This window comes from Geotrypetes seraphini, chromosome 14, assembly GCF_902459505.1.
Source record: "Geotrypetes seraphini chromosome 14, aGeoSer1.1, whole genome shotgun sequence".
Taxonomy (NCBI): Eukaryota; Metazoa; Chordata; class Amphibia; order Gymnophiona; family Dermophiidae; genus Geotrypetes; species Geotrypetes seraphini.
This window is the reverse complement of record NC_047097.1, coordinates 41,807,988-41,831,957: the sequence shown is the minus strand read 5'-3', so window position 1 is coordinate 41,831,957 and position 23,970 is coordinate 41,807,988. Positions and strand designations below refer to the sequence as shown.

The window sequence follows — 23,970 nt, the reverse complement described above, 5'->3', positions numbered from 1 at the left end:
AAGTTTCTGAGTAGTAGAGTCCATGGATTCTCCGAACAGCTCATCCCCTAAGCAAGGTGCATTGGCCAGTCGATCTTGGTGATTGACATCGAGTTCGGACACTCTGAGCCAGGCCAGTCGTCGCATAGCCACTGACATAGCCGTGGCTCTAGCGGTCAGCTCAAAAGTGTCATAGATTGATCTGACCATGAACTTGCGCAGTTGCAAGAGCGATGAAGAAGTTTGGCGAAAGGCTGATTTCTTACGGTCAGGGAGATATTTCTCAAAAGATGACAAACTTTGAATAAGATGCTTAAGATAAAAGGAAAAATGGAAAGCATAGTTTCCTGACCTGTTCGCTAGCATTGCATTTTGATACAGCCTTTTGCCAAACTTATCCATGGCCTTACCTTCCCTGCCAGGAGGGACAGAAGCATATACACTAGCCCCCGTGGATTTCTTTAAAGTAGACTCTACTAATAAAGACTCATGGGGGTAGTTGAGGCTTGTCAAAGCCTGGAATTGGTATAACCTTATATAAGGAGTCCAGTTTACGGGGAGCTCCTGGAATGGTCAAGGGTGTCTCTAGGTTTTTGTAAAATGTCTCTCTTAAAATGTCATGTAGAGGCAGCTTGAGAAATTCCCTTGGAGGCTGGTCAAAGTCAAGAGCATCTAAAAATGCCTTGGATTTTTTGGATTCAGCCTCCAAGGGAATAGATAAAGAGTCACACATCTCTTTAAGAAAAGAGGTGAAAGAAGTTGCATCAGGTTTGGAAGATGGATCTAAACCAGAAGGATCCTCGTCCCCTGACGAACACTCTCCCTCAGAGAGGAAAGGCTCTTCTGAATCACCCCACAGATCAGGGTCCCTCACCTGAAAACTGCGGTCTCGTGACTCCGGTGTGGAGGGTTCTAGGTGTCGAGTTTTATGAGTCGACTTACCAGACCTCTGTGAACCGGTACCGGGAGATGTTAAAGGTTGTGCCGGTGCTGATGTTTGAACAGCCTGGTGTCTCGGTTCCGGTGCCAAGACTGGCATTGATACCGAAGAAATGATGTGCCCCGGTACCGACAAAGTGGATGCCGATAAAGGGGGCTGCTGCACCGTCGGTACCGGCGGCTCAGACCGGACCGGGACTGGAAGGCTCGGAGTCAAAAGAGCAGGGAGTAGCTGTTGGAGTTGTTCCTTTAGCTGGACCTGCAGGATTGCGGCAATGCGCTCGTCCAATGAAGGCACCGGTACCGCTTTTTTCTTCTGCGGTACCTTGGGTGCCGCTCTACACTCCGAAGAGGAACCCGATGTCGAGGGGCTCACCTCAATCGGAGCGGAGTGCTTCCGTGGGCGCCTCGTGGTCGGCAGGATTGGACTCGCTGCTACCGAGACCGGAGGACGCTCCAACGGGGAAGGCTTCTTAGCCGGCTTACCTGCGGGGTGCGATGCCGACGCGGTATCGCGCGGTGTCGACGAAGTAGGTGCCGACTGAGATGGAGCCGACGTCGGTGCCGGTGGTGCGGAATCAGACATCTCGGTGCCGAACAATAACTGCTGCTGTATCTGGCGGTTTTTAAGTGTTCTCTTCTTTAAAGTCGCACAGCGGGAGCAGGTAGACGCTCGATGGTCAGGACCAAGACACTGCAGACACCAGTTGTGTGGGTCTGTCAGTGAAATTGGTCGAGCGCACCGCTGGCACTTTTTAAACCCGGGTTGAGGGGGCATGAAAGTGAATACGGCTTCTGCCAAATCGAAGGCCGAGGCCTCGATGATGGCAATAGGCCCCGCCGGGGTTAACCGAAAACTGAACAAAAAATTAATTTTTTTTTTTTTTTTTTAGAGAAAAGAAAAGAAACAACGGAAATAAAATTTCCAAAAGGGTTTACGCGAGCGGGAAGGCGATATTTACTAGAAAAAAAGAACTTTCAACAGCCGTTGAAAGAAACGCGTCTTCTTAGCTCCGCGGAAACTAGGAAACTGGGGACCGCGCGCCTCTGTCGGGCGGGAAGGCACTCGCACGTGCGCGGTGCGGCCTACCAGAACTTTCCAAGTTCTTAGAATGCAATCACTCTAAAATTGTCCGTACCGGGGCTCCGTCGGTGCCGTCACCCATCAGTCAAGAATATGCTGCCTGCTTGTCCTGGGATAATGCTGTGTACATCTTCTTCGATAAATACAGATGCAAAAAATGTGTTCAGTTTGTCAGCGATTGCTTTGTCCTCCTTTAGTGCTCCCTTTATTCCATGGTCATCCAAAGGTCCCACCACTTCCTTTGTGGGTTGTTTCCCCTTAATATATCGAAAGAACGGCTTGAAGTTCTTCGCCTCCTTGGCTATTTTTTCCTCGTAGTCTCTTTTGGCCCCTTTTACGGCCTTATGGCACCTGCGTTGATGTTGTTTGTGCTTGTTCCAGTTTTCATCCATTTTTGACCTTTTCCATTCCTTAAATGAAGTTTTCATGTCTCTGATCGCTTCCTTCATCTCTACAGTGAGCCACGACGGTTCTTTGTTCTCTTGGATCCCTTGTTGATACGCGGTACAGTGGTACCTCGATTTACGAGTGCACCGGTTTGCGAGTGTTTTGCAAGACGAGCAAAACATTTGCAAAATCGGTGCCTCGGAAACCGAGCATGGCTCGATTTACGAGCATCCCCCCCCCACAATCCGGCACCCCCCCTTGCGATCCGGCACCCCCACATGCCTCGAACCAGCACCCCTCCCCGCCTCAAACCGACCCCCCCCGACACGATTGGGCACCCTCCGCCACGATCCGACCCCCCCCCGGCACGATTGGGCACCTCCGCCACGATCCGACCCCCCCGACACGATTGGGCACCCCCCTGCCACGATCCAACATCCCCCCCGACACAATTGGGCACCCCCCCCCCACCGCTTCTTACCCTCATCTGGGCACTCTTGAAGCTTGGCCTCCTTATCTGCTGGGCCTTGAGCATCTGAGCATGCTTAAGGCCCAGCAGACGAGGAGGCCGAGCTTCAAGAGTGCCCAGATGAGGGTAAGAAGCGGCGAGGGGTGCCCAATTGTGTCGGGGGGATGTCGGATCGTGGCAGGGGGGTGCCCAATCGTGGCGGGGGGGTCGGATCGTGGCGGGGAGGTCGGATCGTGGCGGGGGGGTGCCGGTTCGAGGCAGTGGGGGTGCCGGATCCCAGGGGGGGTGCCTGATCGCAGGGGGGGCCTTCGAGGGGAGCAATGCCGGTTCTCAGGGGGGGGGGGAACACATCAAAGCGAGTTTCCATTATTTTCTATGGGGAAACTCGCTTTGATAAACGAGCATTTTGGATTACGAGCATGCTCCTGGAACGGATTATACTCGTAATCCAAGGTACTACTATATATATATATTTTGCGCCTCGGTGACTGTGTCCTTAAAAAGGGACCAAGCTTGCTCTAGCGTTTTTACAGTGCTTATCCTCTTCTTAATCTTCTTCCCTACCATGAGTCTCATCCCTTCGTAATTCCCTTTTCGGAAGTTCAGTGCCGTGGCTGTCGTTTTGGACCGATGGTTTCTCCCCTACGTCCAGATCAAAGCGGATCATATTGTGATCATTGCTTCCCAGCGTCCCTTCTACTTCTATATCTTGTGCTGGTCCTCGCAGGCCATTTAGAATTAAGTCCAGAATTGCATTTCCACTAGTATTTTCCTTGACAAGTTGTTCCAGGAAGCAATCGCCTACAGCATCCAAGAACTTGGTCTCTCTAATGCAGCCGGAGATGCCTAGGTTCCAGTCTATTCCCGGATAGTTAAAGTCACCCATGATAACTGTGTTGCCTCCCTCGCAGTTGCGTTTAATCTCGTCTGTCATTTCTCCATCAATTTCTTTGGACCGCCCTGGAGGTCGGTAGTAGATGTCTATCTTCGTTTCCAGGCCATTTGTTCCTGGAATTTTGACCCATAGAGACTCTAACTTATCCATCAGTTGTGGCATGTTCTCTCCAGCAGATTCAATTTCCTCTTTGACGTATATGGCAACACCCCCACCTTTTTGAGCCACTCTGTCTCTGCAGTATAGTTTGTATCCCAGACGTTTTCCTCAGTCCACCATGTTTCCGTGATGCCTATGATGTCAACGTTATCTTTTTGTGCTATGGCTTCGGATGTCAACATTATCTTTTTGCGCTATGGCTTCTAATTCACCCATCTTATTTGTAAGGCTCCTTGCGTTTGTGTACATACACTTGAGTTTGCAGCTTTTTCCTTTCATGCATTTCCTTCCTTCTTGTGTCCTTTTTGATCTCTCTTGCCTGTAATCCGGTGAGTCTTTCCCTCTATCTTCTTGCACGGTATCCTCTGGGTATACCGGTTCCCGAACCATCGACTCTCTCTCTCTGTCGACTGTCGGCTTTCCCCTTCTCTCTAGTTTAAAAACTTGTCCACTTCTCTTGATGTTGCTTGCAAGTAGCCTTGTTCCGTCTCTGCTGAGGATTGAGAAGAGAGGTAGCAATTCTGGACCCAGGGCTGGAGGAGAGAGAGGGAGATATTGGATCACAAGGACAGGAAGGGAGGGAAGAGAGAGGGAGAGATCCTGAATCAAAGGCAAGACAGCAGAAAAATGAAAATGAGAGATAATGAGCCACAGTGGAGAGTAGGAAGGAAGACAGATGGGACATGAAGATGCTAGGGGTAAAGGACAGGGAGATGTTAAGTCTATAAAGTGGGAGAGGGAAAAAGAGAGGGAGGCTATAAGGGTGGAGGGAGGGGAAATATTAGAAATTATGAGACCATGTAGGAGAGATCAAGGGGGTGGCAAGGGTAGAGATATGGTAAGGGGCAGTAAAGAAGGAAGGAAATAGGAGGCTGGAGAAGGAATGAGATGGAAAATGAGAACTAGGGGGTGAGAGTTAGAGATGGAAAGTTGATAACTGAAAAGTTAAAAGGAGGGGGGTGGAATAGAATGAGAGGCAGAAAAAAAAGGAGTAAAGAGCTAAAAGGGAAATATCAATAAAGTAGAGACAGGTTTAGTAAGGGAATGGAACAGACAGAAAGAGATAGGAGAATGGAGACAAGACAAATATAGCAGTCACTGGAAGAAGAATTGATAGAAGACAGGACATCAGAAGAGAAAGTGGGATCAACATGAAGGAAAAATAAAATCTTTAGACAAAGGTAGGGGAATTTACAGTATTAACTGGAATATGCTGGCTTTGGGAAATGTTCATCACAGATGTTTTTTACACTGTGTTCAGTACAAAAGGAAATGCATTTTTATTTTTATTTCTCCATTGCTCTAAAGTTGCTTCATATCATAACATTTTGGTTAATTTTATGAATCTTACTGGTCCTATAAAAACAGCTCTGAAACCGAACACATGTCCACTTTCTACAAGCCAAATCCAAATACATTCACAGTTATACTGCTTTCCTAAAGTCATGAAGTTTGCAACTAGACAGGAATATTACTGTTTAGCATTAGGTACCTGATTGCCATGAAGATCCAAAATGTCAAGGTTCTCCAAGCTCTCTAGATTTGAGATTTTCTTTATTCTGAAATACAGAAAGCAAGTTGCCAAAATTTAGCATTCTTTTCTGTCAATCAAGCTTGCCAGAGCAAGCAGTTTTGCTGCATTATAAGCTCCAGAATAGTGTGGTCAGAATGTTTGGATAGCAATTTCTCTCTCCCAGTCAATAAAGCAGTTACAAAAAATAAAATATTAATAACTAGGAAGTATCAAATACCCCTAAAAATCCCCGTTTTAACTCTTAAAAAGCTTAAAAGACAGAGATAAATGCAAATGTTGGCCAACTTCATGAAGCACTACAGGGCAACAGAGAGATATTACATTCTGCCAATGTCTTGCTAAACATATAACACACAGGATTATAGGAAACCTCAGACAAGGCCACTTTAAAAGCAAGGCCTCCTTTTGGGTATTGCAAAAAACTGCAGTACTTAGGAGGGTCCTAAGCCTTGTAATTGTTGACAATAGCAAACTCACCAACTATTAAAGGACAGTCGCCAATCACGTGTCAATCACACGATGGCACTGTTTATAGAATTGTGGCTTCGGAAAAAATAGGCACTGGAAATGTAGGCCAAGGTTTTCAAGGCCTAAATTTCTGGTGCCTACCTTTTACATGAATCACACCTATGGAGACACTTTACAATATCTGAAATTTGGCAACTAAATTTTAATGCTAAGAAATGCAAGGTCAAACGTTTGGCCTGCAAAACCCCGAGGAAACGGTAGTTTAGGGGGTGAAGAACTTATGTGCATAATAGAAGAGCAGGACTTGGGTGTGATTGCATGTGATGATCTTAAGGTGGCCAAACAAGTTGAAAAGGTGACGGCGAAAGCTAGAAGGATGCTAGGGTGCATAAGGAGGGGTATGGCCAGTAGGTAAAAGGAGGCATTGATGCCCCTGTATAAGACTTTGGTGAGACCTCATTTAGAATATTGTGTACAATTCTGGTGGCTGCACCTTCAAAAAGATATAAAAAGGATGGAGTTGGTCCAGAGGAAGGCTACTAAAATGGTATGTGGTATTCATAATAAGGCATATGGGGACAGACTTAAAGATCTCAATCTTTATACTTTGGAGGAAAGGTGGGAGAGGGGAGATATGATAGAGACATTTAAATACCTACATAATGTAAAAATGCTTATGAGTCGAGTCTCTTTCATTTGAAAGGAAACTCTGCAATAAGAGGGCATAGGATGAAGTTAAGAGGTGATAGGCTCCGGAGCAATCTGAGGAAATACTTTTTTTTCAGAAAGGGTGGTAGATGCATGGAACTGTCAACCGGAAGAGGTGGTGGAGACAGAGACTGTGTATGAATTCAAAAGGGGGCCCAGGATAAGCACGTGGGATCTCTCGGAGAGAGAAAGAAGTTTCAAGTTTCAAGCTTATTTAAATCTTGATATACCACTTTCATAGTCAAAGCGGTTTCCAATTAATACAGAGTTTTAAAAAGATTTTAAAAAAATAAAATAAAGGGAACAAATTCACAATTACCATACAAACACAACATGATACAGATGGGCAAATGGGGAGGATACATTGCATAAAATAAAAGAAAGGGGAGGTAAAAAAACAAAAGGTACAAAAGGAATCATTAATATAAGGTCTGATGTCTGAGATTTTTAATTAAAAAAGTAAGCATAAATCTCAAAAGCATCTCTGAAATGTTTTAAGATTAGATTTAAAGTTATTGAGATTCTTTTCTTGTCTCAAGGTCAGAGGTAAAGTATTCCACAGTGTGGGAGCGGTCACAGAGCAGATTGTTTTCCGCGTTGTATCATAAACAGTTGGCGTACTGAAGGGACCACTAAAAGGTATTGTTGGGAAGAATGTAGAATTCTATGTGGATCATATGGGATAAACATCCTATCTATAAAGAATGGAAGGGGATTAAGATACCCATGTATTCACTGAATGTCCTGCCACTCTTGACTCTTACTCAACAAAAACTGCATACCTGGAGGGACTTTCCTTTATCACTAATGGGTAAAATTGCATTGTATAACATGGTGTTAATGCCCCAATGGCTTTATGTTTTTCAAATGCTTCCAATCTTGTTGTCTACCAAACATGATAAAGAGGTGGGGAAATACTTGACCTCTTACTTGTGGAACGGAAAACGGACTAGAATAGCTTTGTCCGTTTTGATGCTTCCCAGAACCCAGGGGGGGGGTTTGGGACTGCACAGTCTTCGGCTGTTTTCCCAAGCATGTCAAATGTGACGTTTGAACGATTGGTTTCGGGGCACTCGTCATTTTTCGGCGACTGCCTTGGAACTTGTTCTCTGTACCCCATACCACTTCAGTTATTTGCTACATGCACAGTGTCTTCCTCGTGGACCCTCACCTGTTGGTGACCTGTTTTTAAGCCTCTCAGACAGGTGTGGAGGCGCTTATGTAAGTCCTTGCATATTCAACACACCGCAACAGCCTACTTGCCCTTTTTGGACAATAAGGACTTCCCGCCTGGGACCTCTCAATTTCCTCTCTCGGTGTGGAGAACTTCCAATCTACAATATATTTTTCAGGTGGTTACCGCACAGGGCGATCTGCCTTCCTTTGCAGTGATGCAGACTGAATATAAATGGACTCCTGTTGACTGGCTAGCGTACTCCCAGATGGCCTCTTATGTTCGGTCTCTTTCTCGAGCAGGACTCACTAATCACAGCCAGGAGGCCCTCTCGGAGGCGCTCTGTTTATCTGCTCAGACCCAGATTCCTTTGAAATTTCATATTCGCTTTCTTCGTGAGAGTCTGGGGACCATTTCTTATGACTCTTATGCAGCCCAATGGTCTGGGGACTTATCTTGTGTGGTAACTGGCTTGCATATTCAGACTGGATTAAAGAAAATTTATGCTATTACATCTCATGTGACCTTGCTTGAACTGAACTACAAATTTCTTCTTCGCCTCTATAGGTCCCCAGCATACCTTCATCAAGCTAAACTTAGTCTCATGGATACTTGTCTTAAATGTAATCAATCCAGGGCAACTTTAGGTCATCAATTTTGGCCTGTCCTTTGGTCCAGGGCTTCTGGACCCAGTTGCAACAGCATATCACTTCCATTTGGCGCCATGGCTACACTAGTCTCCCTGAGATGCTATTTACCTTGGACCATATTCCTCGGGTGTCCCCGAAGGGATTCCGGGGTTTTCTGGACCGTGCCATCTTGCTGGGGAAGAAAACTATTTTACATTGCTGGATTGTATCGGACTCACCGACTTTGTCTCATTGGCGTACTCTCATGCTTCATCAAGCTTCAATGGAGCGTCTCTCTTTGACATCATTGGACACACCTAAAGGACGTTTGTATTGTTCTATTTGGGAGCCTTTTTGGCTCACATTGACTCATAAAGCTCGCAGTAACTTGTTAAACCCATAATTCTGTTTGTTCTCTGGAGGATGGATTGTTTGTTATTGTGGGATATTTGGGTGGGAGGTGGGGAGGGTGGGAGGCTGAGTGGGGTTCAGTTGTACTTATTTTCCATACTGTGGTTGTATTTCCGTTATTTGTTTTTCTTGAAAACTCTCAATAAATATATTTAAAATATAAAATAAAGAATGGAATGTGATTAGATAATGGTTACTGCAGATGGGCAGATTAGATGGGTCATTTGACCTTTATCTGCCATCATGTTTCTATGTTTCTACCTAACACCACTTCTAGTATTAGCCATGCCTAAAGTGGCGTTAGGCGTCATAAAGCACCTACATAAGTACAATTTAGGCGTCATTTTTTTGGCACCAGTAGGTGCCTACATTTTTTCTTTTAAATGCTTTTTTTAAAACAACATTTTCAACTTAAATTAGGCGCTGGTAGGGCACCATTTGTAGAATCCGGCTCTGAGTGTTTTTATTGTGAGCTCAGAGAAATCAAGCACATAGCAATAATTTCAGTATAACACCACTTCAGAGAAAGCTATTAAAATACATACAAAATAAATCACAAACATGAGCTATAGTCATTAGAATTTTCTAGAAAGCACAGGAGCCCACTGCAACATCTCCTATGTTCTGCTCTTGAATTTGTCGCACTTTCAGTATAACACCACTTCTGTGGAGGCAACATTTAAGATATGATGACTACCAAAGGAACATTAAGAAAAAGAGACTAGTTACTTCAGTTTAAAGCATATTTATTAGATGATAGTATCTTTGAGCAGTAATTCCAATTCCAATTGGCTAAGGTGAGCCAAACTGGAAAGAAAAACTAATGACCATTTCTTAAAGATATGGTGTTCTGATGCATACAGCGACCTCTTGTTTTTCTTCTACAGGGAAACAGGGACGTCAGAGAAAGGGCGGGACCGCCGGAAGAGGAAGCAGCGCAGACGCATGGCTCACAGAAGGGCCGGGACCGCTGGCAAAGGAAGCAGCAGGAGAACGGTAGGAGCTTCTCCATGATGAGGGGGGAGGCTGTGGGGGTGCGAGCGGTCCTGCAGGGGGGAGTGAATCGGACGTTGGGGGGGGGATTGCGAGCGGTCCTGCGGGGTGAATCGGACATTGGGGGGGTTGGGAACTATGTAAAAAAAAGGTGTAAAACGCGCTCACGCCTATAACGCGCAAGGTTATGCACGGTTTGTAAAAATCGTGTATAACGCACGCGTTATATGCGTGAAAATACGGTATATTGTATGATTAAAGAAATAAGATAACTTAGTTGTTATAGATCAGGGGTGTCCAATGTCGGTCCTCGAGGGCCGCAGTCCAGTCGGATTTTCAGGATTTCCCCAATGAATATACATGAGGTCTATTTGCATGCACTGCTTTCATTGTATGCTAATAGATCTCATGCATATTCATTGGGGAAATCCTGAAAACCCGACTGGATTGCGGCCCTCGAGGACCGACATTGGACACCCCTGTTATAGATGAAACAATTTATGTGTCAATGTTTAAATTTTAAATTGTATCCTATATGATATTGGTAACCAATGATAAGAGAGAAATAACGGTGTCACATGATCAAATTTTCTTTTATGTCCCAAAGGTTTTATAGCTGTATTTTTTAATGTCTGAAGTCTTCTAATATTGAATTTAGAAAGTACTGCATATACTATGTTACAGTAATGAGTTTTTGAAATTTAAAAAAACATGAATTAATGTATGAAAGTTTTTATTATAAAAAAAAATGTCCAATGGATTGTAAGGATCGAAGTGCATAAAAACCCTTTTTCATAATATCTGAAATATGTTCATTAAAGTTTAGAACATAAGAACATAAGAATTGCCGCTGCTGGGTCAGACCAGTGGTCCATCGTGCCCAGCAGTCTGAACCCGCGGAAGCCCTTAGGAGTGCCCTAACTGAGTCTAGCCTTACCTGCGTACGTTCTGGTTCAGCAGGAACTTGTCTAACTTTGTCTTGAATCCCTGGAGGGTGCTTTCCGCTATAGCAGCCTCCAGAAGAGCGTTCCAGTTTTCTACCACTCTCTGGCTGAAGAAGAACTTTCTTACGTTTGTACGGAATCTATCCCCTTTTAACTTTACAGAGTGCCCTCTTGTTCTCCCTATCTTTATCTAAGTCTAGTCCCTTAATTATCTTGAATGTTAGATGAGAATCAACCCAAATTCCTAAATACTTGAATTTCTTTACTACCGAAATAGACATAGATATACATCTTACAGAATTTACTAAGCCATCAGTAAAATGAAACCAGAATTTTTTTCTCTCTTTTGTGTTTTGGGGATGACATGTAACACGTTTCTGCCTTAGATGATTTACATAGTAGCATAGTAGATGCAGATAGTTTCCCCTGCCTTTGCTATTGTAGTTGAGAGTATTTCTTATGTTTGTCCATTCAAGCTTGATTGCCTTCAATGCTCTACATGTGGCTATCACCATTTGTTACTTTTATCCTGCTATGGATATCTTCTAGCTCCCTGTCATACAGACTTTTCTACCCATTAGATATCGATCCTTCCTATCTAGATTACCTAAATTACATTAATTTATAGTCTGCCAAAACCTTTCAATTCAAGAACATAAGAATTGCCGCTGCTGGGTCAGATCAGTGGTCCATCGTGCCCAGCAATCCACTCCTACGGTGGCCCCTAGGCCAAAGATCAGTGCCCTAACTGAGACCAACCCTATCTGTGTATGCTCCGGTTCAGCAGGAACTTGTCTAACTTTGTCTTGAATCCCTGGAGGGTGTTTTCCCCTATAACAGCCTCCGGAAGCGCGTTCCAGTTTTCCACCACTCTTTGGGTGAGAAGAACTTCCTTACGTTTGTATGGAATCTATCCCCTTTTAACTTTAGAGAGTGCCCTCTCGTTCTCCCTACCTTGGAGAGGGTGAACAACCTGTTTTTATCTACTAAGTCTATTCCCTTCAATATCTTGAATGTTTCTACCATGTCCCCTCTCAGTCTCCTCTTTTCAAGGGAGAAGAGGCCCAGTTTCTCTAATCTCTCGATATAAGGCAACTCCTCCAACTCCTCCATTTTAGTCGCTCTTCTCTGGACCCTTTCGAACAGTACTGTGTCCTTCTTCATGTATGGTGACCAGTGCTGGACATAGTATTCCAGGTGAGGGCGTACCATGGCCCGGTACAGCGGCATGATAGCCTTCTCCGATCTGTTCGTGATCCCCTTCTTAATCATGCCCTTTTTGCCACCGCCGCACATTGCGCGGACGGCTTCATCAACTTGTCGACCAGTACTCCCAAGTCTCTTTCCTGGGGGGTCTCTCCAAGTACCGCCCCAGACATCTTGTATTTGTGTATAAGATTTTTGTTACCGACATGCATCACCTTACACTTATCCACATTGAACCTCATTTACCATGTCGCGGCCCATTTCTCGAGTGTGTTTATGTCACGTTGCAGATCTTCGCAATCCTCCTGCTTCTTCACTATTCTGAATAACTTTGTATTGTCCACAAATTTAATCACCTCACTCGTCATACCAATTTCCAGATCATTTATAAATATGTTTAAGAGCACGGGTCCAAGCACCAAACCCTGCGGCACTCCACTGGTGACGCTTTTCCAGTCCGAGTATTGTCCATTTACCCCCACTCTCTGTTTCCTATCCAAAATAAATATGTTTTAATTATATTCTGGAAATATTGATAATCTGTTAAACTCATCAAAAGTTCCAAAACGTCCACAACCAATATAGCCGCTCGATAAGCCATTAAACCCTTTATCAGTTTCAGTCTTTTTCTCCCTTTAACCAAAGGGTAAGAAAATAAATTTTCTACCCTCAGAGATCTAGAAATCTCTTCCTATTCAAATTAGGCAACTGGGTAGGATGGGGCCAAACCAAACAGCACTTTATAGACTAAACAGTAAAATTTAAACTGCCTCTATAAGATATTGAAATTCATCAGATTTTTTTAAAAGACAAAATCAATCTCGGGGCCATATTTTTGTACCCTTTGTGACCATTTCATTACAGAGAGAGAACAAGATAGATGCAGAACATTGCAGTAGTCCAACATCCCTATAATCAAGGACTGAACCGATAAACAAAACGATTTCTTCAAATTATATGTGGACATGCCACAAATTTTGCATAACCAAAAAAGACCTCTGGACTATACTAGTGTAGTCAAGTTAACTTGCAGACCACTGACCATCTCCCCTCAATTACATCTGAAAGTACATTAAAACTTTTGATTTAAATATGATTTTTTTAAAAAGAAGTGTTTTATTTCTTCTCTGAGGCTTCTACAAATGGTGTCAAGATAGTTATAGTTGTTCGGGTCTCGAACTGATGTTTCAGCCATCATGCAGTGACTTTTTTCAGCGAGACCCAGACAACTGCAACAGTCAAGTGCTTTTTAGTGAAATGCAGGAATTGATTGTTTTTCAGTTAACCAAAAGTTTTCCTAGAACACATAAGATGTTTCTCTTAAAGCAGCTGTGCTACCGTAGTGCACAGTGTAAATCTGCAACAAGCTGAAGAAAAAGCACAATGTATGCAGTCCTAATGTTTCCTTATGTGCTTATCTATAGTGAACAGGGCAATTACAAACCCCCAGGTACTTTGAACCCATGAATTTATAAGCTAGTTTTCAAAGTGAAACTCCCCAGGGAGTCTCCTTTTTGAAAGTTCCACGGTGATTGGTGTCTTGGGGATTATTACTTGTCTTGAACCATCCCTGTTTCCCTGTAGAAGAAAAACAAGAGGTCGCTGTATGCATCAGAACACCATATCTTTAAGAAATGGTCATTAGTTTTCCTTTCCAGTTTGGCTCACCTTAGCCAATTGGAATTGGAATTACTGCTCAAAGATACTATCATCTAATAAATATGCTTTAAACTGAAGTAACTAGTCTCTTTTTCTTAATGTTCCTTTGGTAGTCATCATATCTTAAATGTTGCCTCCACAGAAGTGGTGTTATACTGAAAGTGCGACAAATTCAAGAGCAGAACATAGGAGATGTTGCAGTGGGCTCCTGTGCTTTCTAGAAAATTCTAATGACTATAGCTCATGTTTGTGATTTATTTTGTATGTGTTTTAATAGCTTTCTCTGAAGTGGTGTTATACTAAAATTATTGCTATGTGCTTGATTCTCTAATGTCTCCACTTTTCTTCTAAGATTCAAATTGTCTTTAATTATAGTTTCCTGGAGTTGTATTATTGAAACCATATCCTGCTGAGTCTTTTGAAGTAAATTATTAGAAGAAGTCAAATCCAGTTTTAATTTTCCCAGTTCTTCTGGATGGTGGATAAGTTTATTTTCAATCTGTTGGAAATTGGGACTAATTACCTTAGCAAAATTTACTACCAGGTCCCATAGGGCTTCTAAGGTCACCTCAGCAGATCTATCCCAAAAAGTAGCTTGTATTGTAGTACAGAGTCTCTCACCTTCCTTTGGATGTTCTGATTCCTGTTCCCTCTTGTTCAGTCTTCCTCCAGCTGTTATGGACCCCACAGCGTCTTCTTTGGAGATTACCCGAACCGGGATCTCCATTTCCAAGCTTCCCAAAGTTAGATTGTCTGCCTCTGGGGAAAGTAATTCCCCTTTGTCCGGGGTTTCCTGACCCCTGGGTGAATTGGCCAACTGTGGTGGAGGAGGCGGTGCTCTAACATCCGGGCTAAGAGTGGTGTCTAGCCCAGGAGGAGTCCCGTCGGTCTCACCAGCACCAGAGATCCTCAGCGGGCCTGTAGCAACTGGATCCACTGGAGCAGCTCCCTGCATCCTCCAAAGAAGTTCCTCAATATTGCCGAGGGACTGCACCTCGGAGTGCCGCAAGGTGCCAGCAGCACTCCTGCCTCTCCTCTTCGGCATCACAGGTATGTCCAGGCCGAAAACAACTGTTTTCAGCCAAAAATCATTCAGGAGGAAGCACTTCAATCGGGGGCTTGTACCTGATCTCCTAGGCTGCGGCCATCTTGAATCTCTCGCCCCATTCAAAGATGTTTTGATGTAGCCTGTTCAGGGCTTTATTGGGAGGACAAGATAAAGAACAATTCTTTAAGAAAACATTTCCTACATGACTGAGTAGCATGTTATAGGGAATATCTGTACCCTCTGATCACAAAAAGCAATGTTACTTACCGTAACAGTTGTTATCCAGGGACAGCAGGCAGCTATGCTCACTAGTGGGTGATGTCATCCGACAGAGCCCCGATACGGACATCTTGCAAGCATGTCTTGCTTGAAGAAACTCAGAAGTTTTGAGATGCCCGCACCGCGCATGCGCCAGTGCCTTCCCGCCCGATGCTCCGGGCGTGTCTCCTCAGTTCAGTTAGCTAGCCGAGAAGCCAACCCAGGGGAGGTGGGTGGGACGTGAGAATAGCTGCCTGCTGTCCCTGGATAACAACTGTTACGGTAAGTAACATTGCTTTATCCCAGGACAAGCAGGCAGGTATTCTCACTAGTGGGTGACCTCCAAGCTAACCTCAATGGGATGGAGGGAGAGTTGGCAACTTAGGAGAACAAATTTTGTAACAGTTTGGCCAAACTGTCCATCCCGTCTGGAGAAAGTATCCAGACAATAATGAGAGGTGAATGTATGAACCGAGGACCAAGTGGCAGCCTTACAAATCTCCTCAATCGGTGTCGATCTGAGGAAGGCTACAGAGGCTGCCATTGCTCTGACCCTATGGGCTGTGACCTTACAGGGAAGGGGTAATCCAGCCTGGGCATAGCAGAAAGAGATACAAGCCGCCATCCAATTGGAGATGGTGCGCTTCGATACAGGTCGTCCCAACTTGTTTGGATCAAAGCAGACGAAAAGTTGAGGAGCAGTTCTGTGTGGTTTGGTGCGATCCAAGTAGAAAGCCAAAGCACGTTTATAGTCTAGAGTGTGTAGAGCTGATTCTCCAGGATGAGAATGAGGCTTTGGAAAAAACACTGGAAGCACAATGGATTGGTTGAGATGAAATTCAGAGACCACTTTAGGCAGGAATTTCGGATGAGTGCGGAGGACCACCTTGTCATGATGGAATACTGTGAAAGGAGGGTCCGCCACTAAGGCCTGAAGCTCACTGACCCTGCGAGCAGATGTGAGGGCCACCAGAAAAACAACTTTCCAAGTGAGAAACTTTCGGGGAGCCTTGCTCAGAGGCTCAAAAGGAGGTTTCATAAGCTGAGAAAGGACAACATTTAGATCCCAAACCACTGGAGGCGGTTTGAGAGGAGGATTGACATGAAAAAGTCCTTTCATAAATCTGGAAACCACAGGATGAGAAGAGAGAGGTTTCCCTTGTAGAGGCTGATGGAAAGCCGCAATAGCACTCAGGTGGACTCGTATAGATGTCGACTTGAGACCAGACTGAGACAGGTGTAGAAGATAGTCCAATACAGAGGAAAGAGAGGCTCGTTGAGGCTCCTTAGAATTGGAAACACACCAAGAAGAAAATCTAGACCACTTCTGGGAGTAGCATTGACGAGTAGCAGGCTTCCTGGAAGCCTCCAAGACCTCCCTCACCGCCTGGGAAAACTGGTGAGGGGTTACGTTGAGAGGAACCAAGCTGTCAGGTGGAGAGACTGCAGGTTGGGATGAAGCAGTGAACCTTGATGTTGAGTAAGCAGTGAAGGAAACACTGGAAGAAGGACCGGCTCCCTGCTGCTGAGTTGAAGTAGAAGGGAGAACCAAGGTTGTCTGGGCCAGAATCATGGTGGCATGGTCCGATCTCAACTTGACCAGGGTCTTTTGAATGAGAGGAAATGGGGGGAACGCATACAGGAAGCGATTCCCCCAATCCAGTAGAAAGGCATCTGCCTCGAGACGATGAGGAGTGTAGATCCTGGAGCAAAAAAGAGGCAGTTTGAAGTTGTGGGGAGCCGCAAAGAGGTTTACCTGAGGCGTTCCCCACTGAGCAAAGATCTGATGAAGGGGCATGGAATGGAGGGTCCATTCGTGAGGCTGGAGAAGCCGACTCAGCTTGTCCGCCAAGACATTGTCCTTCCCCTGAATGTAGACAGCTTTGAGGAAGGTGTTGTGGCGAACCGCCCAATCCCAGACTCTGAGAGCTTCCTGGCAGAGGGAGGCCGAGCCCGTGCCCCCTTGCTTGTTGACATAATACATGGCGACCTGATTGTCGGTGCGAATAAGGACCACCATGTCGTGCAGCAAATGTTGAAAAGCTTGAAGAGCATTGAAGATGGCTCTGAGCTCCAGAAGATTGATTTGATGGAGTCGGTCCGCACAGGTCCAGAATCCCTGAGTGCGAAGCCCATCCAGATGCGCTCCCCAGGCATAGGTCGAGGAATCGGTTGTGAGAACCTTCTGGTGGGGAGGAGAATGAAACAGCAAACCTCTGGATAGATTCGAAGAGGTCATCCACCAGAGCAGAGACTGCCGAAGAGCAGGAGTGACTGTGATGTGTCGAGTCAACGGATCCGACACCTGAGTCCACTGAGATGTCAGGGTCCACTGAGGAATTCTGAGATGGAGTCTGGCAAACGGCGTCACATGAACTGTAGAGGCCATGTGTCCCAGGAGGACCATCATGTGTCTCGCCGAGATGGTCTGGCGAGAAGATACAGACTGGCAGAGATGAAGAAGAGCATCCATACGCTGAGAAGGAAGGAATGCTCTGAGACGAATGGTATCTAAGACAGCCCCGATGAAGGGCAGAGACTGGGTCGGCTGTAGATGAGACTTAAGAACATAAGAACATAAGAAGTTGCCTCCGCTGAGGCAGACCATAGGTCCATCCTGCCCAGCGGTCCGCTCCCGCGGCGGCCCATGAGGCCCATCGCCTGAGTAGTGGTCTATATCTATCTATACCCTTCAATCCCTTTTTCTTCTAGGAATCTATCCAAACTTTCTTTGAAACCATTTAATGTTTTCTTGTCTACAACAGCCTCTGGAAGCACGTTCCATGTATCCACCACCCTCTGAGTGAAAAAGAACTTCCTAGCGTTTGTTCTAAACCTGTCCCCTTTCAATTTCTCCGAGTGCCCCCTTGTACTTGTGGTGGTCCTTAATTTGAAAAATCTGTCCCTGTCTACTTTTTCTATGCCCTTCAGGATCTTGAAGGTTTCTATCATGTCTCCTCTAAGTCTCCGCTTTTCCAGTGAGAAAAGTCCCAACTGCTTCAACCTGTCGGTATATGGGAGATTTTCCATTCCCTTTATCAGTTTAGTTGCTCTTCTCTGTACTCCCTCAAGTACTGCCATGTCCTTCTTGAGGTACGGCGACCAGTACTGGACACAGTACTCCAGATGCGGCCGCACCATTGCACGATACAGCGGCATGATGACTTCCTTCGTCCTGGTCGTAATACCCTTCTTAATGATACCCAACATTCTGTTAGCTTTCTTTGAGGCTGTAGCGCACTGTGCCGATGCCTTCAGTGTTGCGTCTACCATCACTCCCAGGTCTCTCTCCAGGTTACTGATCCCTAGCGGTGTTCCCCCCATTCTGTATGTGAACATCGGGTTCTTTTTCCCCACGTGCATGACCTTGCATTTCCCTATGTTGAAGCTCATTTGCCATTTTTCGGCCCACTTTTCCAGCTGCGTTAGATCCTTTTGGAGATTTTCGCAGTCTCCCCTGGTTTGAGCCCTGCTGTATAGTTTGGTGTCATCTGCAAATTTAATAACCTCACACTTGGTTCCCGCCTCTAGGTCGTTTATGTAGATATTGAACAGGAGCGGTCCCAGCACCGACCCCTGCGGAACTCCGCTCGTGACCCCTTTCCAGTCTGAGTAATGGCCCTTTACGCCAACCCTCTGTTCCCTGTTCGCCAGCCAGTTTTTGATCCATCGGTGGATCACCCCTTGTACCCCGTGGTTCCATATCTTCTTAAGCAGCCTTTCGTGTGGTACCTTGTCGAAGGCTTTTTGGAAGTCAAGGTAAATGATATCTATAGATTCCCCTTTATCCACCTGGCTGTTTACCCCCTCGAAGAAGTGCAATAAGTTTGTGAGGCATGACCTACCCTTGCAGAAGCCATGCTGACTCGGTTTTAGCTGCTCATTGTTTTCGATGTGTTCACAGATGATGTCCTTAATCAGTGCCTCCATCATCTTTCCTGGGACTGAGGTCAGGCTCACTGGCCTGTAGTTTCCTGGGTCTCCCCTTGAGCCCTTCTTGAAGATGGGCGTGACATTTGCTATTTTCCAGTCCTTCGGGATCTCTCCGGTTTTTAAGGATAGGCTGTATATTTGTCGAAGAGGCTCCGCTATTTCGTTTTTTAGTTCCTTGAGTACCCTTGGATGAATGCCGTCCGGACCTGGAGATTTGTCGCTCTTTAGTCTGTCTATCTGCTTGAGTACATCTTCTTGGCTTACCTCTAAATTGACCAGTTTTACATCTTGGTCTCCTTTTCCGCTCTCTTCAGGTTCTGGGATGTTGGTTATATCTTCCCTCGTGAAAACTGACGTGAAGAACTCATTTAACCTGTCAGCTATTTCTTTCTCTTCCTTTACCACTCCCTTCCTGTCTCCATCATCCAATGGTCCCACTTCTTCTCTTGCCGGTTGTTTCCCCTTGACGTATCTGAAGAACGACTTGAAGTTTGTTGCTTCCTCTGCCAGTCTCTCTTCATATTCTCTTTTTGCTTTTCTAACCGCTCGGTGACACTCCTTCTGGTGTTCTTTGTGCACTTTTTGGTTCTCCTCTGTTTTATCTTTTTTCCATTTTCTGAACGATGCTTTCTTGTCGCTTATCGCCTTCTTCACTGCATTTGTTATCCACACTGGGGAAAGTTGATCTCGAATCCCAAACTCTGCAGGAACAGAATCGTGGACAGGGTCGCCGAGAGGACCCCCGAGGCCGAGGGAGCCTTGATCAGCCAGTCGTCGAGGTAGGGGAATACCTGAAGACCCTGGTTCCTGAGTGCTGCGGCCACCACCACCAGACACTTCGTGAAGACTCTGGGAGACGAAGACAGGCCGAATGGAAGCACTCGGTACTGCAGATGGAGATGTCCCACCCGAAATCTGAGGAACTTGCGAGAGGCCGGATGAATGGGGATATGAGTGTAGGCCTCCTTGAGATCCAGAGAGCATAACCAGTCGTTCTGCTCAAGGAGGGGGTAGAGAGAAGCAAGCGTCAGCATGCGAAACCTCTCTTTGACAAGGAATTTGTTGAGGACCCTGAGGTCCAAAATGGGTCGCAGGTCGCCCGTCTTCTTCGGGACAAGGAAGTACCGGGAGTAAAACCCCTGGTTCAGTTGGTCCGTTGGAACCGGCTCCACGGCACGGAGCCGGAGCAAAGCCTGAGCTTCCTGAAGAAGAAGGGTGGTCTGAGTCAAGTTGGAAGGATACTCTCTTGGAGGGTGGTCCGGAGGGACCTGATGGAAATGAAGAGAGTATCCCTCCCTGATGATAGTAAGGACCCAGAGGTTGGTTGTTACGGTCTCCCAGCGATGATAAAAATGATGGAGACGCCCTCCGATGGGAAAACCAGGGGGAGGCAGAACAAAGTTGGTTATGCCCTCGACGAGACAGTCAAAAAGGCTGAGTGGTCTTAGGGACAGCAGGCGACTGAGACTTAGGCTGACCCTTCTGGGGAGGCTGTCGCTTTGCCGGTTGCCTCGCAGGAGGAGTTTGCCTCGGCTGATAACGCCGCTGATAAATCAACGGTGGACGAGAAGGTCGAGACTGCTGAGGCTTAGGCTTCGGCCGAAGGATAGATTGGAAGGACTTTTCGTGGTCAGACAATTTCTTCGTGACAGTCTCGATGGATTCGTCAAAAAGATCCGCCCCAGCACACGGGACGTTCGCCAGGCGGTCCTGAAGATTTGGGTCCATATCAATGGTCCGCAACCAGGCCAACCGGCGCATCGCCACCGAGCAAGCCGCCGCTCGGGCTGAGAGCTCGAACGCATCATAGGCAGATTGCATCAACTGGAGCCGGAGTTGGGACAACGAAGCAACCACTTCCTCAAACTCAAACCTAGCCTGGGACTCGATGTATGGAGTGAACTTTCGAAGCACAGGCAGAAAAAATTCCAAGTAGGTTGCAAAGTGGAAATTATAATTCAGGACTCTAGACGCCATCATCGAATTCTGATAGATGTGTCGCCCAAACTTATCCATGGTTCTGCCCTCACGACCCGGAGGCACGGAAGCATAGACCTGGCCAGGATGAGACCGCTTGAGCGAGGATTCGACCAGGAGGGACTGGTGAGAAAGCTGAGGACCCTCGAAGCCTTTATGATGCACCGTGCAGTACCGCGAATCCAATTTGCCAGGGACCGCAGGGATAGAGTAAGGAGACTCGAAGCAGCGCATGAAGGTCTGGTCGAGGAGCTTGTGCAGGGGAAGCCGCAAGGACTCCGCCGGAGGCCGAGGCAAGTGCATGGTATCGAGATACTCCTTGGAATATCGAGACCCCGCATCTAGAGTAATGTCCAAGTCATCCGCCATCTGCCTGAGAAACGATGAAAAGGACAGTTGGTCCGCGAGACGGACTAGAAGAAGACGAAGCTTCAGGCTCCAAAGAGGCCTGTGAGCAACAGGACGAGTAGAAAACCTCGTGGTCCTCGAACTCCGGGCCCAGAGGGGGAGACCCCGTCGAAGCAGCATACCCCAACCGAGGCAACTTCTTCTGAGGCGAGACGGTTGAGTGTCGAGAGGAATGCTTCGAAGAATGCCTGGACCTCTCGATGCCTGGAAGGGGATCGAGTCCTTCTGTGAGAGACTGGGTCAGACGCTTCCAAAGAGCAGATCGGACTCGATGCCGTCGATCGCAAAGGTGGAAGAGTCGGTGCTTCTCTGGACGTTGCCCAGGCTTGATAGGGAGTTCGGAAGAACTCGTCCTGCTTCCTGCTATGCCCCGGACTGGATGGCCCCGAAGGTGGACGCCACACTGAATCATGGGGCGGAGTAATCGATTCCAAGGGAGGCAGGTCACTAAATGAGGGTTTTCTCGAGGGAATGGGCTCCAAAGGAGGCATATCACTAAGAGAAGCCCTCCTCGAGGGAATCGGTTCCAAAGGAGGCACAGCACTATCGGAGGACCTCCTCGAGGACCCGGACACCGCTCGCCACTCCACCTCGCCGAGCAACGAGGTCGTGCGGCGAGGAGGAAGAGGAGGGGGCGGTCCGCCCCTCGAAGCCGAAGCAGGGAGGTCACCCTGGATGGTGGCAATCAGTCGAGGCCCCATGGTTTGCATGAGTTCTACGAACTGAGCCTCCAGAATGGACCGCAGCGAAGCCGATATGGAGGGATCCGCACCAAAAGGGGGCCCTTCCACACGGTCTCCGCGCTCCTTCGGTGCAGTGTGCTTCTGCTTGGCAGCTTTTGGCACCTTGAGCACCACCGGTGGAACTGTAGGGGTCGATACCTGCTCCGAGGAGATGGAGGAAGGCACCGGCGCCGAAGCCTGGGCCGAAACCGGAGTGAACGACGCCGGTTTCAGGAGGCCCAAAGCAGCTGGGGAGGCAGCGGGCTTCGCTGAAGGAGTCGAAGCCCCCGTCGATGTCGAAGCTGCAGGATCTGACGAAGCTTCCATCTTGAACATGGACTCCCAGAGCAGACAGCGGCGCTTAAACGCTCTCGCCGTCAGAGTGGAGCAAGGCCGGCATGATTTCGGGAAGTGATCCGGTCCCAGACACTGTAAGCAGCGTCAATGAGGATCCATGAGCGAAATCGCGCGCTGGCACTTGCTACACTTTTTGAAACCGGTAATTGGCCGGGACATAGGCCGGAAAAGCTCCGCCGCAAGGTCGAAGGCGCGGGGCCTCAGCCATGCGGCCGACCCGGAGTCGGAAGGAAAAATTTTTTTTTTTTTTAAAGGGAAATCAAAGAAAGAAATAAACGCACAGGAGAGCCCAAAAGAACTCAACCCGCGGCAAAAAAGATATTCAATGGGCGCAAATTGAAGATAGACTTCTCAGCTCCGTGGAAGAAAAAGAACTGAGGAGACACGCCCGGAGTATCGGGCGGGAAGGCACTGGTGCATGCGCGGTGCGGGCATCGCGAAACTTCTGAGTTTCTTCAAGCAAGACATGCTTGCAAGATGTCCGTATCGGGGCTCTGTCGGATGACATCACCCACTAGTGAGAATACCTGCCTGCTTGTCCTGGGATAAATAAACATTTTTCTTCTTAAAATATGATTTCTAGATAAAATGTTTGTCCTTTTCAGAAAAGAAAGATCTGAAGTGGAACTAGTTGTAATAATATCCTGCAAATCCTCAAGGAAGTCCATCAAACTAAGCTTCCTGAGACTTCCAACTAGTCCATCTGCCCTCTAACACTCCAGACAGATAAGCCTTGATATACACATGAGCCCAGATTCTGTAAACTGTATCCCAATTGTAGGCAGCTATAGGCGTATAATCAACCAATCGGGATGCACGAAAAAAAATGCTCCCCAGGCAGGCCACCTATATTGAAGGCGCCTCCGGGAGCCTAGGGAAATCCACAAGTCTGCCTAAGCTTGCCTAAGGCTAGGCAGTAGCTCTTGATGAACCTAGGTGGCCCTATGCATCTCCCTAGTAGAGCGGGAGACACTTACAATGCTGGCCTACATTGTAAGTAGACACGGCTGCTATACTTAATTGCAAGGGATCTCCCTGCCACGATTAGTATAGCGGCTGCGGCTGCCAGTTTCCCCCCCCTTAAATGAATGAGGCAGGAGGGATGCCCAATCCCTCCTGCTGAAAAATCCCCCAACCACCCTCGATGATTACCTTCCTGCCGGTAGGCCCCCCACCCCCCACTATGATCGCGGCAGGAGGGTGCCCAACCCCTCCTGTCCGATGACCGCGTTTCGGCATCCCAATTGAAGCTTGATCGGATACGTTACACCCTGAGGCAGCAGACTTGTGAAACGTTGGCCACCGTTGGTGTACCGATCAACAGAAGATAAGTTGAAAGTTATTCTTCTATCTTTTAGCATAAGCATAAATAGCAACGCACTAAGCTTATCTTTTGCAGTTAAATGGAGGTTTTTTGCCAATGAGGTTAATGCCTAACCACCTTTAACCACCTTTTGTGACGGTGGGAGGGCCTCAGTCTGAGGCTTTTTCCTCCTTTTTCTAGAAATTGCATGTCGTTATCAAGCCTGAGCTGTGCTATTGAATCTATCAGACATTATGCACTTTTTTGTGTGAAAGTGTTTTTGTAATAATAATGTAACTCCAAAACATTTGTACTATACTTCCTCC

General features: G+C 46.8%; 1 protein-coding gene across 9 annotated transcripts in view; it reads right to left on the bottom strand.

Moving 5' to 3' along the window:
* Positions 1-23,970, bottom strand: part of LRRC49 (leucine rich repeat containing 49) — a 262,562-nt gene that overhangs the window by 170,678 nt on the left and 67,914 nt on the right. For all 9 annotated transcript variants that reach the window (XM_033919763.1, XM_033919761.1, XM_033919755.1 and 6 more), the window contains one exon: positions 5,405-5,471. In XM_033919763.1, coding sequence (XP_033775654.1) covers positions 5,405-5,471 — 67 coding nt within the window. The remainder of the gene's footprint in view (positions 1-5,404; positions 5,472-23,970) is intronic.